General features: G+C 35.6%; 1 protein-coding gene across 4 annotated transcripts in view; it reads right to left on the reverse strand.

Annotated features, from left to right (window-relative positions):
• The window catches only part of NCKAP1 (NCK associated protein 1), a 92443-nt gene extending 77954 nt beyond the window's left edge, over nt 1-14489 (reverse strand). For 2 of the 4 annotated variants that reach the window (XM_079134549.1, XM_079134548.1), the window contains exon 1: nt 14244-14485. In XM_079134549.1, coding sequence (XP_078990675.1) covers nt 14244-14351 — 108 coding nt within the window. In that variant the 5' untranslated portion in view covers nt 14352-14485. Of the gene's footprint in view, nt 1-14243 lie in introns of all 4 variants that reach the window. The other 2 variants (XM_079134547.1, XM_079134546.1) reach the window with 2 other exon arrangements.
• Nucleotides 14490-15964: the final 1475 nt, after the last annotated feature.

Raw genomic sequence — 15964 nt, forward strand, 5'->3', positions numbered from 1 at the left:
TTTAAAATATCACCTAACTTCCTTCTCAGCCAAAGTATAAAAATCAATGTAAACATTCCTATATTTTATAAATGGAAATAGGAATGCAGTAAAAAAAAAAAAATCCTTTAATTCTTAAATATAATTAGATAAACCAAATTTTTTTTAAAAATTTAGAACTTCATAATCTTTAACCAGATTGACACAAGGTCATTATATAAATTCACCTCCAACATCATAATACTAGTGTGTATCTGACTTTTCTTCAGAATAAACTATTATCCCTTTAAAATATAGTTTCTTGTAAATTAATCTTCTAATTTATCTTCTTCCCAAGATATTAAAAAATAACTAAGAATTATATAACTAAGAATTTGTCAAAAAAAATCTACTAATTAGCATTTCCTTACATCAATAGCATAATGAAAATCAAGTTTTATAAACACACTTAAGGTGGTTTGGAATCCTAAACAAACCCAAATAATGTTCAGTTTTCTTTTGATATGTATCATTTTCATACTCTAATTACTTAAAATTTCAGTGATCCATTCTAACAGTATTAGTGATCATCAAATAATGAAAATACGGTAGATTATAATACCCATTTCCCAAAATCACAAATTTTACTGTATTCAATCAACTAAAGAAGTGTGTGTAGACAGATGTGTATGCAGCTTTCTTAAACTAAAAACAAAAAGAAATTTCATTTCTCTTTCCTTGGAAGTCGTTTACCTTTTTCCATACTGTTTAATGATTGTATCTAAACATACTATATCAGGAGGCAGTATACCACAGAGATTAAAAACAGATTCTGGAATAAAACTAGCAGGATTTCAATTTTCACCACTTATCAGCCATGGGGACCTTGAATATATAACATCCTAGCCTCAGTTTCTCCATTTGTAAGATGGGGGGAATTAATACTTACCTCATAGGTTCATTATAAGGATTTCAAGAGAACAATACATTTAAGGAATTTAGCAACATGACTGGCACATAAGTGCTCTAAAAATGATAGCTGTTATTAATAATAATTATAATGATGATGATAATAATTATCCAAGAGTCTAACATAAATAGTAATCATAGTAACAGTTTTTATCATAGTGTATAGAGCTAGCAATTTAGTGTTAATTTCCTTATGACCATGATTCCCTCTCTCAATCACATATTTCCTCCATTTACCCTAAGCCTAAACATATTGCATTTGTTTTACTTATAGAAATGAGTTTAGCCTTATAGATAAGAACATGAGTTTTACTGGTTTGGTTTGCTGGTGCTGAGGAGTGAACCACCCTCATTCACACTAAGCACCTACTCCACCAATGAACTACATTCCTAGACCCAAGAACATGAGTTTTTAGGATAGGCTGTCCATGTTCAAATTCTGCTCTATCACTTAATAGCTGTGTAACTACCCACTTGGTATATGCCTATAATCCCAGCAGCTCTGGCAGCTGAGGCAGAAGGATCTCAAATTCAAGGGCAGACTCAACAACTTATCAAAGCCCTAAGCAACTTAGCAAGACCCTGTCTCAAATTAAAAAATAAAAAATAGATTGGGGATGTAGCTCAATGGTTGAACACACCTGGGTTCAATCCCCAGAATAAAAAAAAAAGTCTGTGTAACTATGAACAGGAGATTTTACCTCTCCATGCCAGAGTCTTTATCTATTAAAGTGGAGATAATAATTACAAACTTTTCCTAAAGAATTTTGTCCTCATCACGTGAGAATGTGTGTGTTTGCATGTAACTTAAAGTGCCTGCCATACCATAAGACATTGATAAAAAATACAAGGTTCATAGAAACTATATAGAAATACTAGGCTCCATTTTATTTTTTTCTGAAATCAACTTACTTGATTTGTTAACAAGAGAGACACTTGTATGATGAATCCTTGGTAAAAAAAAAAAAAAAGGAAAAAAATACAAGGAAAAAGTAAACTATGATGTTACTAGTAGTTATCATCTAGGTAAAATACATCCCAGCAAAGAGTTGCAACTATAATTCAGTTAAGCTGCACTATACTATAACAGTAGAACAAAATTCCAACTAACCAGAAGTCTATATATAAAGATTAATCTTCCTCACTCTAACAAAAAATTCATTTTGAAAACAAAGAAATTAGAAGAGGACAACTAGGATTTTCTAGAATATAGTCTATCAGTACACTTAAAAACATATCTCATCTCACTATAGCTACAATATTATACAAAATGAATCCTTTACTATTATCATTCTGAAGTACCAAAATTCTTAAAACTATGTATACCAATATATTTTATACTAGTACTTATCGGAAAGGCTTATAACAAAGACTGAATCAAAATCTTTAACAAATTACCAATTAATTTTGAGCACTTCTACTTCCTCCTACACTCCAAAAGAGGAAAAAAAATAATAAGGTGAATACAGTACAAAATTATATCTAAATCCCCCAATCTTATAACCCTACCAAACTGTGTCATAGAATAAAAAGGCTATTTCACTATATAGAAACTATATGTGAATCACAGAATTTTTAAAAAGTGTTCTCTCCAATGCCTTGTGTTTTACTTTATCTTACTTTGTTTTCATAATACATAAAATACAATTTCAAATTCCAAAATATCTCAAATGAATTTAAATATATAAATTTCTAGTTCTCAGAATTATAGAATTTTATTCTCCACAAATATTCTAATTATAACCTTCAAGTTCAAAAAGGTTAGGACTACTTAATGTGAAAGATTAGAGTACTGTTTAAGAAAGTACTTAAATATAATTAAAAACCCTGAGTTAAGTGGATCACAGCCTGTGTGATCTTAAGTCTCAGTTATTTAATAAACTGAGGATACTATTACTACATACTTCGTAGGTAGACTGCTAAAGTTTTTTAAAAATAGAATTTTTTAAAAATAAAGTGCTTATTTCAGTATTTGGCACATAAGTAGTTAATAAGTAAGTTTTAAATAACTATCTTCTATTTTTAAAACAAAATTTTCAATATATGTGGATATCTACACATTATCAAAATAGGATTTTCCATAAAACCAACCGTAATAAGTATTAATTGCCAATTATATAACCCCATGCTCATTTTCTCACAAAATACAAATGCAATGTTATTACCAAAAATAAAAAACAAAGATATACCACCCAACAACATAATATTTTATTCAGGTCACAAAATAAAAGTCTTTGACAAGAAACATCAAAACCTGACAAGAGGATTTTAAAGTAGAATTTGAATCAAGTGTGTCTGCCACCCTACAACCAAAATCCTTTCTTTTTAGTCCTTTTCTCAAACTGTTACACATAAGATTATATACCCTGGCTTAATTTTACAAGGTTAATGCTACACTTTCTTTCAAGAACTTACCATGATGCTAAATAGCAAGCATAGATTAAATAAAGTTCTTCTATCTATTCGTAAGAGATTAAGCAACAATCAAGAAACAAAAAAAAAAAAAAACAAAAAAACAAGACTCAACTCTTGTTTGCAAAAACACCTATGCTTTAGAAATTGCCTAAACTACCTACCAATCAACAGAAGAATGGGGCTTCAGAGAAACTGATTTTGCTCAAGGTTCTACATCTACTACCTGACAAGACCTCAACATAAATTTATATTTTGACTCCAACAGAAAAGTTCAATCTATAATTATATGCTCCCCCCCAAAAAAATGACATAAAAAACATGCTACATTCTTTCCATGCCTCAGCTACTTAAAATATTCATGGAGTAATTACTATCAAGGTAAAAATGTAATCTATTTGATTAGTTTAATGTTTAAAATTCTAGTCTAACTCAGCAGTAAAATACATTATTTTCCAAAAATACTAAAGAACAGAATGATTTATTTTTAATTCAATAAATTAACTGAAATTTTTCAATAAAATCTCAGGGGTCAGAGTAAGAATGCTATTTGTAAGGTTCTGGAAAAGAAAGCAGCCCCATCTGAATCATTTTCAGGAAGAAGACAAAAATATAAAATGTGACCAATTCATGCTAGAAAAAGGACTAATTTTTACTCAGTAACCAAGAAACACCTTAGTTTTTAAAGTAGGTTTTGCAAAACTGGAGACACAGACTGACAAAGATTCTCCCCTTAGTTTTGTTTTTTTGTTTTTTTATTTTTTACATTTTTTTTTTTAGGATAGGCACAATACATTTATTTACTTACTTATTTATTTAATGTGGTGCTAAGAATCAAACCCAGTGTCTCCCACGAGCTAGGCAAGCACTCTACCACTGAGCTACAACCTCAGCCCCACCCCTGACTTCTTGTTTTTTTTTTTTTAAATAATTTTTTAGTTGTTGATGGACCTTTATTCCATTCATTCATACGTGGTGCTGAGAATCAAACCCAGTGCCTCACACATGCCAGGCAAGCACTATGCCACTGAGCCACAACCCTAGCCCACCCCTTAGTTTTTAACAAACTAAAACTAATACCTAGAATAGACTATTGACCACAAAAGCAGTCTACTCGTCATTCTTTTGTTTTTGTTTTGTTTTGCAGGGTAATGAGGATAGAGGGTATTTTACCCCTGAGCTATCCAGTCCTTTTTATTTTGAGAATTTAAATTGCGCAGGTTGGTTTTGCACTTGTGATAACCCTCCTGTCTCAACTTTCTGAGTTGTTGGGATTACCGGCCTGCGCTACTACATCCAGCCTACTTAACCACTGAGTTACATCCCAGCCCTTTTTATTTCTTATTTTGAGACAGGGTCTCTCTCACTGGATTGTTTAGGAACTTACTAAATTGTGAAGGCTGGCCTACAAATTGCAATCCTCCTCAGTTTGCCCTCGTCGCTGGGATTACAGGTGTGTAATTCCACGTTTGCCTCTACTGGTTATTTTTTACGTTGAATTTTTAAAATAATAGCAGTAACACAACTCAGTATGAAAATTGTACGTAAGTATTTAAAAAAGAACAGCAAAACAAACTTTGAATTATGGTATCAGTGGTTAATTTTCCATTTTTTTTCTATTGTATATTACCTATATTTTGGCCAATCTGTTTAAATTAGTACTTCTCTTGAGCTTGGAAAGATGAAAAAGAAAAAAGGAAGCAATTTACTGATAACAGCTGAGATTAAGAGGCTTGAAAGGACAGTATACTGAAATTACTGGAAATGTTTTCAAATTAATGCAATTTTATTAATAACTACACTTCCTAATTAAAAGCCAATAAAGCAGATTCAAAGATACAGAAATTATGGTTATTATTCTCTAGGCACAAGTTTGAGGATGATCATTACTTAAGATCATGAACCATTACATCCTTCAAAATTCTTTATTAAAAAACTTAGTGATTCAAATGAGTTACTAATTGCTACTCAATTTACAAGAAGATGTCTGTTACTATTGCCCTAAAACATTTCTCAGCTTCCAATATATAGAACATTTCAGTTGACGAAACAAAGACATTAGTTAAGTGTTATAAAATGTCACACATTTGTCATTAAGAATTAGATTTGGGGCTGGGATTATAGCTCAGTGGTACAGTGCTTGCCTAGCATGTGTGAGGCACTGAGTTCCTCACTGGGATCCTCAGCACCACATAAAAATTAATAAATAAAATAAAGGTACAGTGTTCATCTACAACTAAAAAAAAATTCATTAAGAAAAATAAAAAATTAGATTTTAGTCAGGTGCACGGGTACATGCCTATTAATTCTGGCAACTGGGGAGGCTGAGGAAAGAACACAGATTCAAGTACTGCCTCAGCAAACTAGTGAGACCCTAAGCAACTTGGCGAAATCCTGTCTCAAAATTAAAAAAAAAAAAGAGGACTGGGGATGCAGCTCAGAGATAAAGTGTCCTTTGGTTCAATCCCCAGTACCAAAAAAAAAAAACAAAATTAGTTTTTAAAGGACTCCTATAGAACATATTTTGAAATGCAAATGATTATTTTGTATCAGCACTGAGTAGATATTAAATTATAAAATCTGGTAGTAAAAAGGTATAGTTAAGCAATGTTTCCAAAATGTGGCCATGAACTTTATTTAATGAGGGAAAAAAATGAACATGAAGGGCTGAGAATGTAGCTCAGTGGTAGCAAGTTTGCCTAACATGTGAGACCCTTGCATTCTAGCTAGAAACAGAAAAACAAGATTTAACATTTATCCAACATTCATTCACTTCTCACCCTTAATCAGACACTGTACTACTACTACTATGAATTAAGTCATTTAATTCTAAACTATGAGGTTAAGAAAAAAAATTCCTAAATGTGGAAGAACTGGAATACCTACTTGAAATTATAAGAATTAGAACCAATTAAGACTAGCATGACTTAAAAAGTCCAAAAACAGCTTAGAGCCTACAGGACCTGGGAGCACATTAAGTACTATGAAGCCAGTTTTGCTATAATAGGAAGCCTATGGGCAGACTTTCAGAAATTTAGTTATAAGCCACCTAACAGAACTGAAGCATGACAGTGAATAAAATTATCAGGGAAAGAAATCAGAGGTATTAAGAATTAACATTTTACTTATATCAGTGATTCTTAACATCAGAAGTACTTCAGGGCTTTTTCTGATTCAGTAGGTTTAGATAAGGATCCAGATATATGAAAAATTAAAAACCTTCCAAGATAATTCTATTATAGCTAAGAACTACTCATCTCCTCACTTTATAAATAACTATATCCCAAAAAGGATAGATAATTTGTCCAAGTTTTAAAAAACATTAGTATCAGAGCTCTACAATGTAGCTGTCAATCCACAGAAATATACTACAAGTATGGAAAAAGTTAAGAAAGGAAGTTTAGAAAAGTTTACATACTGTATGTATGCCTGTAAGAAGCCCATTACTAGGGTATTTTATAATCTTATATATTTTACTTCTTTACCTACTCAACTGAATAAATAAATGTTCTGGAATCTGAAGTAATGATGGTTAGTCTTTATCAATGCCAGGCTGAAGTTCCTATTCATACTTCAAAACCAGTGCCATTATCGCTCCTTCCCATCTCTCTCAGACTGAAGTCCTTAATTTCCTTCAAGATTCCCACAATCCTATTTACACACTGCATTTTATTTAAACATCTATGGCATATCTCTCTCTCAGTTACAAATGTGTTGGCACTAGAGACCTTATTTTAATTTACCTATTTCTCCAATGCCAAAGAACAGTCAATTAATTAAAGAGTAAATGAATAAAAAGGAACCCATAACATTTGGGACCACCTGCAAGACTAGCTCTTATGAGTTATAAAAGAGTTTTAAAGATGCAGTTTTATCATAGGTAAATATCTAAGATACTCAACTATGCAGTAAGAAACAATTTTCCAGTACAGTTTTATTAAAACAAGAGATTCCTTTGAATGGAACATATACAAATTTATTTACAAACTAACATTAAGAGCTTATAAAGTTTGATAACACAAGTAAAATACTCCAGTACTGTGTTTAACTCATCACTTAAATAATTTAGCAAAGTCTAACAATCTTGCTAAATTTTTAAATCAAAATTAAGATTTACTATATTTAAAATAAATGCAATGTTTAAAATAGCAGACAAAAAAAATACATTTAAGGCACATAATTAAGTACAATTAATTTTGTAAAGTCCAAGACAGTGAAAGAAATAGACTTATTTGTCATGCTTTCTTAATTGCATTTCCTACATTTCAAGTTAGAGGGTTTATTCCATGTAAAAACTTCACCATGTGACTTAAACATCTTCAAGTGAGGAAATAACTGCATGTACTCTTAAAATTATGAAAGAAAAATGCTTGTTGTTTCTTTTCCTCCACACTTAACATTCTGTTTTATACATATTCCTTCTCCCAGTTTAAGCAAAATTTCCTATTTACTTTCTTTAGTATTACTACTATGGTTACTCCTTTCAGTTTGTATATATTTCAAATGCATCTGGAGCCAAGCGTGGTGGTGCAAGCCTGTAATCCCAGAGGCTCAGGAGGCTGAGGCAGCAGGACCTCAGGTTTGAAATCAGCCTCAACAACTTAGCAAGACTGTGAGCAACCTAGTGAGACCCTATCTCAAAATAAAAAATAAAAAGTGCTGGGGATTAGTTCAGTGGTTAACTGCTCCTGGGTTCAATTCCTGGTACCCCCCAGAAAAAAAAGCATCTGGGACTAAATCTCAGAAATAATCATAAGAAAAAATTCATTTAACATGTAAAGCCAACACAAAATATACTTCCCCAAAGAAGTCTGAACTGATTTTTTATATATATAATTCTAAATTATTTCTCATTTAACACATTAAAGTCATGTAAAAATCTCCTTTAATAAGCAACTTAGCAATTCCCTGTCTCAAAATTAAAAACAAAAAGGACTGGGGATGTAGCTCAGTGGTAAAGTGTTCTCAGTTCAATACCCAGTACCAAAATCACTCTGGTACACTGATAACATGAGCTAAATGATCTTTTCATACAAGTTCATATAACTTTCATACAGAAGTAGTTCACAGTAAAGGAAAATTTCTGTAACGTAAATGCATATTTTAAAGGTCATCACATTTCAAATACTGAATTATATCTTTCCACAGAAAGAGTTCAAAAGAAATCTCTACTATAAAACTTCACTAATGACTGTAAATCTGATGGTAAAATAATTAAATTTAGGACCCAGAATTAGGGGTCAAGAAGAGAAGGTACTAATCAATTTTTTCTGCAATCTTAGGCAAATTATTTAACTTCTCAATAATTCATTTTCTTTATAACATAGATCTCAATAATTCAAGTTCTTTATAACACAGATCTATATTACAGATCTAAGGAGACTAAAAGAAAAATGCAAAATAGCATATTGTAAAATTTCAGGAAATGGCAGCTAGACTTACTTTTATTCTGTACCATTATTATTGGACAAATGGTCCAATAAGCCTGAAGGACTAAAACTGCTTAGCTCTACTAACATAAAATGTCACTTGGCCCAAATTACTGTTGGAATTTTACTAAACTAACTGCTAATAACATTGTTAGCACATCATCATCAAAGATTGTAAATTAGACTTTTCAATCATCCTAGCCAGAAAGTACAAGAACTTTCAACACTGACATACTTTTTCACCTTGACCTCCTCATTTTTAACATATAGGCTATAGTTAGCTAAATGTTCATCCCTTTAATTTTCTTTAAATGTAAACATGCAAGCAAAAAATTAAGAACCCTAATTTCGTTTACTTGAAAATTGTACCATGCTGCCTCTCTAATTTTATTTTTGTAAAGAATCTACCTAATTTAATAATAAAATATGCATGCACATATGTTAGCATTTGTACAGAGAAGGATGTGAGTATATATAGCCTATTTTTAAAAGAGATGAACAGTGAATTTTTGAAGTTACACATTTCTGTTCTGTTTGAAGTTCTTATAATAAACATACACTACTTTTGTAATGATTAAAATTTGTTTTAATATTTAAGTTATTTAACAATTCCACCAATGAAACACAATATGGATAATCCATCATTACCACTTAAAAATCTAAAAATAAACATTTTTCCTCAGTATTATCCAGTGATCCAGTACAGTTTGTTGTTGTTGTTGTTTACAGTACTGGGGATGGAACCCACAATGAGGCAAGGGCTTTACCACAGAGCTACACTCCAATCCAGTGATCTTTATCCTCTCAGTCTACCTCCAACATAAAAAATAAATTATCAGTCCTCAATTTACACGCAGCTTCCTTAAAAAATAAACCTACAAGCAGATATAACAGGATTTATTAAAAAGTACATATTAAATTCAGTTTATTAATAGTGTTTAAGGCTCTCAATAATGAAGCCCAAAACGGAAAGAAAAAATACTGATATTAGCAATATTTAATAGCATAGAACTGTCACAAGTCGATCTTGGAACAAGACTAACCTGATCTCTCTGTCCCTGAATGACCAACAGAAAAAGGAGTGCCCTAATTCTGAAAGGGAAGACTAAAGTCAGTTCTCCTCCCCTTACCCTGCACTGCTCCTTTTCCAAACATCTATTTTTCCCTGCCATTAAACAGATTATCAGCTAAAGAGTTTTGATTTTTACTATTATTCTGATAATATCTTGCCTCAAGAAATAAAACTATCCAAAACCATGGGAAAAGGACAGGTGGGCAAGGAATTCATCTAATTAAAAAAATAAAATAAAATAAAATAAGGTGTTTGAAACCCTGAAAATAATCCATGAAAGAAACCATTTCCAATAGCTGCAAGGGTTTTTTCTCCTCTTCTAACCTTCAGAGTTGAGGCAATAATTTAACAATAGGAAAAATGAACAAGTATTAATAGACCTTTTTGATAACAGAGATCAATCTTATGTTGGTGATAGTGCAGCAAAACAAAGAATAATTTAAAAAAAGAAATATACTTTAAACTCAGCAAAATCTTTTCTTTTGGGATTTTGGGAGTCTGTTGTGTTACACAACAGTAAATTTTCAGAAACACAAATACTAAAAAAAGTTCATCAGACTTACAAATGGCCTAACATTTATTAAAAACCTTAAATTATTTAAAAAAAAGAAATATTAACCTATTTTCACATATTGTCATCCTTTATCTTCACAGTCCTATGAAGTAAATACCAGGCATTTTAATTCCTAAACTACAGAAAACTAAAGTGACTCGTTCAGTTATTATTTAAAATGAGTCATAACTTGTACTCTACTACTTCTTAATGAACTAATAAAGATAAACATAATCAGAGAATAGTATTATTAGAATACTATAGAATAGTATTCCTCTTAATTTTCTCCATTTCACCAATCAGGAAAAGTGAAGTAGAAGAAGTCAAGTAACCTCCTCATGGTTAAAGAACTCTCAGCAACATAATGAAGACTGGAATGCAGATCTCCTAACCTTTGGCCCAATGCTCTTAAATCTACCACCATACTATCTGCCATGCTATATAGCAAGTGACAGTAAAGTAGCCTACAAAAATGTTATCACCATGTGTGACTGAGGGCATTATTAGGTTGGGAAAAGGAAGATATATATTTTTAATAAAAATTAAAACTTTAAGGAATTAAGGAATAAATTTAAACATAAAGTTACCTATCACCTTCATGTCTTTACATACAATTTCCCTTTGTGTTCCTACAACCTCTATTAAACTACAAGTTTCCGAAATTCTCAAAACTGTGAATACTGATTTCAAAATATTTTGACTGAATTTTAAAATTTTCATTAACCATATTACACTTCCCCAATGAATGTTTAAGCATATTATTATAGTAACTTATTTTGTTTAGCTCACTAAAGTATTTTTATCGGCATATCTTCACTAACATCTCTTCCACTGTGTAAAGGTTGGACATCTCTAATCCTAAAATCTGAAATGTGAAATTCTCCAAAATCTTATATTTTTATTTAATACCTACACGATGCCATAAGTGGAAAATTCCACACCTGACCTAACGTGGCATGTCACAGTCAAAATGCAGATGTCCTAAAAATATTGTATAAGATTACTTTCAGGTTATGTGCATATGATACATACAAAGCATTAATGTTGTCTTGGGTCCCAATCCCAAGATATCTCATTATATATATTCCAAAATCTGGAGAAAAAAAAAAATCCAACATATTTCTGATCCCAAGCATTTCATATAAAGAATACTCAGCCTATACTTTCAACTGAAATAGAGCAGAAAATCACATTTGGTAGACGATTTAATGTGCACATACATTAATAAAAATGTGATAATTGGCTGGCAGGCATTAACTATAAGGTGGAAGATTTTTTGGAGGGCTCTATGAGATTGAGATTGAAAAGATTATGTGGTTTACGTTGCCATAAGAATGCAGACAGCATAAACCTTATAAACACATGGTGAACAGTTCTTACTCACTTCTTTGGCAAGATATTTGAACAAATGTTTCAATGCCTTGGCCAGCTGGGAAGATATAACAGTCTTACAGACAATTCCATAGGCTGAAAGATCCAAAATCTCTAATGCCTTGTATGCAAAATTATACAAGGGGAACAAAACAAAAGCTATTATTATTAAACATGTATTTCTGTGTATACATATATAAAATTCATTTCAACAAGCTCTAATCAATGGCCTCATGTCGAAATAATGCCCTAAATACCAGTACTTCAAAAATAAATTACACTAAAAAAAAAAAACTTAAAAAATAAATAAATAAATAAATAAATTACACTGCCTAGAGGGAATTCATCATCAGGCAAGGTAGGCAAAATATTTCTCAAGAAACTACAAATATATGGCAAGTGCTAAAATATTTCAGTAACTCAAAATATCTGACATTTGACTACAACAATAATTACATTCAGTTTACTTTAAATTGCAGTAGTTAATAAAAAAGCCTAAAATTCCTCAAAACAGGAAGTGAAAAAAAATAGTACTTTGAGAAAAGGCAATGAACTGGAATTATAAGAGTTTAAATGCTTATCATTTAATCTTATCTATGAAAGTGGATATTAAAATCTGACTGCATGTATACTATAAAATGTTTAAAGACTACTTAAAAGTAGGTATTCTGCCCAAATACCCAAATCACTTTTGATGTTACTCTCACTTCCTCTTCTGAAAACCATCATAACCATTTCCTTTAACCACAATACCACAGATCTAGTAACTTTCTGAAATGTTTGTCTTGCTCATGTTTTGGGCACACTTTATATAGGAACCAATTTCCAAATTTCTAAAAGAGCATAAATTCACACAAAAGGTCAATGTAAACTACAAGTAATTCTATCTAAAATTAAACTATTTCTAAACTACATAAATTTGTAAATGCAGAGGGCTTCTTTGTAATGACAGTGAGCTCCAGTCACATAACATGTAACAAACTAAACAGGCATGTTGCAGTTACTCTTCCAGATTGCACTGGGTTTAGAGTCCATTAATCCTTGCAATTAGGTAGGTGAGCAGTCCCAGAAGATAGCTATCCTTTCTCAAAGTTTTGTTTGTTAGTGTTTTTTGTTTGTTTGTTTGTTTTTCGGTGGTGGCAATGGAACCCGGGGCCTTCACTCTACCACTAAACTACATCCTCAGTCCCAAATGTATCATTATTACTCAGGACAGTCTTCTTTATAATTAGTGTGTAAATCATCTGTAGAAATAATCAATTTTATACACTAACCCTTTGATGTGAAAATCTCCACAGGCCTAACTCACAACCTACAATCTACTGCTATGACTAAACTAAAGAGGTAACATTTATGATATCATAAAAAGCCAACAAAAAATTATGAAGATATGACATCAAATACACATGGAAAACTCACAAAGATCTAAACTGCACCCTCCCCAAAAAAATCTCCCTTTAATCTTCTCTTTATCAAATTTTTAAAAACTTCTTAACCTTGTTCTAAAAGCAATAAAGATTTAGGTTGTTTTCTCCCTAAATGAATGAATGTAACTTCTTTTCTATCTTTACATCCACTTTTCTGCCTTCCTCTCAATCTTTAGACATGTACATTTTCAATGGACCTGTTATAGTTACTCAAACTGTGGGACTATGCTATACACCAGCAGTAAGGCCAACATATTTAGTATTTGCTCTGTGGAGACACTGTACTTTTAAGAAACAGTGTTTTGGTATTATCAGATAAGAATTGGAAAAACTAAAATGAGGAGGAGTAAAGGGGGGAGAGAAAAGGTTGTTATTCCTGTTCTAGTGACTCACAGCCTAGAAGTATTTCAGAAGAAAATTGGTTCCACCCTCACTTCTCCCTCCTCTCCACCTTCCAAATGAAATAATCTCAAACCCTCAACACTCTCTCAAAGGGCTTTTACTTAGCAACCTACAATAAAGTGCCAAGTGGAGAGGATGCGGGGTCCATCCGATTAGCCATTCCTGCCCTCATTCCCACACTCGCACACCAGAAATGCAGAGGGCCCTAAGCCTGTTCGCTGCCGCCGTCTCCGCCGGAGCCCCAGACCTCAGTCCCGGAGCGCCAAGTTTTCCCAGGCCTCCTAGAGTCCCTCCCCCCCACCTTCCCGAGGACGCGGTCCCGAGACTAGGGCGACGAGGACGCCCAGGGGCGAACGCGGTGGCCGCGGCGCCCCGCACCCGGCGCGGGGCCCGGCCGATTCCCATCGGCCGCCGGGAGCCGGGAAATGGCTTCTCCCTGCATCTGGCCGGCCCTCGAGCCAACGGGGGAGGCGCCGGGGACTCCGCAATAGGCCGCGGCGCATCCCGGCGACCCGGGGTCGGGCCTGATGCGACAAGGCCGAGATTTCTGCCCCCTGCGCCGCCCGCCGCCCCCACCCTCCCGGCCTCCCCGGGCCTCCATCCCGCCCCGGCCCGCCGCCCCCGCCGCGGCCTCGCCGGCCCGTGCGCACCTTCTTGATGTTGTAGAGGCGGGTGAGCATGCCGACGCCCCGGTCGTTGAGGATGGTGAGCTTCTCTGCCAGCTTCTGCTGACTGGGCTGCAGCACGGAGCGCGACATGGTGGTGCCGCCGCCGGCCGCCGAGCGCCCAGTCACCGGCCCGCGGCCTCCGCAGCAACCTCTCTCCGGCCTCCGGCCCTCCCGCCCGCGACCTCTGCCTCAGGGAAGCGCGCCCATAGCCCTCGCGCCCCAAGCCGGCGCCGGTGACAGAGCAAGCCGCGGCGGACGCCTCGCGGCCCCTTCCCGGGCAGCAGCCAGCGCCCCGGCAGCCTCCTGCCTTCCGCCCGCCGCCCTTCCGTCCCCACCCCCGGCGCTCTCCGCCCCAGCCCCCACCGAGCCGCCTTCCCCGGCTCCTCCACTAGGTGTGGCGGCGGCGGCGGCAGCGGCGGCGGCGGCGTCTCCGGCGGCTGAGAACGAGGCCGCTTCCCGCAGCCCCGGACGAGCGCTCGGTCACCTGATCTGTCCCGCTGGCGCCCCCGCGAGGCCCATCAGGGAACTGCGCCCGCTGGCCCTCGCCCGCCCCGGCCTGCCCGGCCCTGGCTGGGCTGGCCCACTGCACCCGCTGCCGGGATACGAACGCCCCGAGCAGGACGCACTGGGGTCGCGTCCTCTGCGCCTCCCACTGCCCCCCCGCAACCTTCTGCTTCTAGTTCCCCGAAGTTGCTTTTCCTCACCACCCCCCTAAAGAAGCCAGCAGCAACACTGGGAAGAAGGGAGGTTTTGCGGGCGATTTTCGCCGAAGAGTGGGCTGGTGGATCCGAGCGCTCTTCCTCCCACGGCTGAACAGACGCTCCCCGCGGAACACAGCAGCTGTTGTGCTCAGCAAGACCGGCATCGCCGCAGCCCGCCTCCCGACCCATCCTCACTCCCGCGCCTCAAGCCTGTTCGCGAGGAAGGAGGTCGGAAGTGAAGACTACTCAAGTTCCTGAGATAAGTAGAATCTGAAATTTGTCGACGAGGAGCAGCCATCCGGAGGGGACACTAGCAGGCTCAGGCATGTGGTAGTCAACAAATAAATGTTTGTTCAGTGAATGAGGGAATGCTCCCATTTTTTTTTTTCCAGCCTCCACCCGGAATCCCACTTTTTCTTGGAAACTTTTCATCAATTTCTTCTCGTCGACACTCCAACTCTACCCGCCCTGATCAAATACATTAGACATGGTTCTAAAGTAAATGAATCAAGGACTTAATGCGATTGATAGGGGTGACAAATTCCAGGCAAGAGAACTTTGGGCTTTACCTTCTTTCACTATGTTAACCTTTCATATTACATTCATTAATTTTAAGTCAATGACTAAATGTCTTGCCCACCTTCAATGAGACATTCTCAAGAGTAAATAAACCATCAATGTATTGATAAAAAACACTTAGGAAAAGGCAATTGTAACATATAGATTTGTACGGAAATCTTCATTTTAGTGTCCCGGAAAGAAAAAGTAGACTAAATGGATTTAATTCAAGGGATATTAAAAAGAACCCTGTTCCCATTCCCTCCCCACCGCAAAAAAAAAAAAAAAAAAAAAACAGTCGAAAGCATAACTGCCATTGTTCTTCAAAGTTTATGCATAAGAGTTGCATTACCTTCAATGAATACTTTGTACATAGTCTTGTTTGTTTAATGCAATCACCTATTTACTTATTTACTATTAGTCATTAACTAGTTGAGGAATTTA

Source organism: Sciurus vulgaris (genome assembly GCF_902686455.1).
Source record: "Sciurus vulgaris genome assembly, chromosome: 3".
NCBI classification, from domain to species: Eukaryota; Metazoa; Chordata; class Mammalia; order Rodentia; family Sciuridae; genus Sciurus; species Sciurus vulgaris.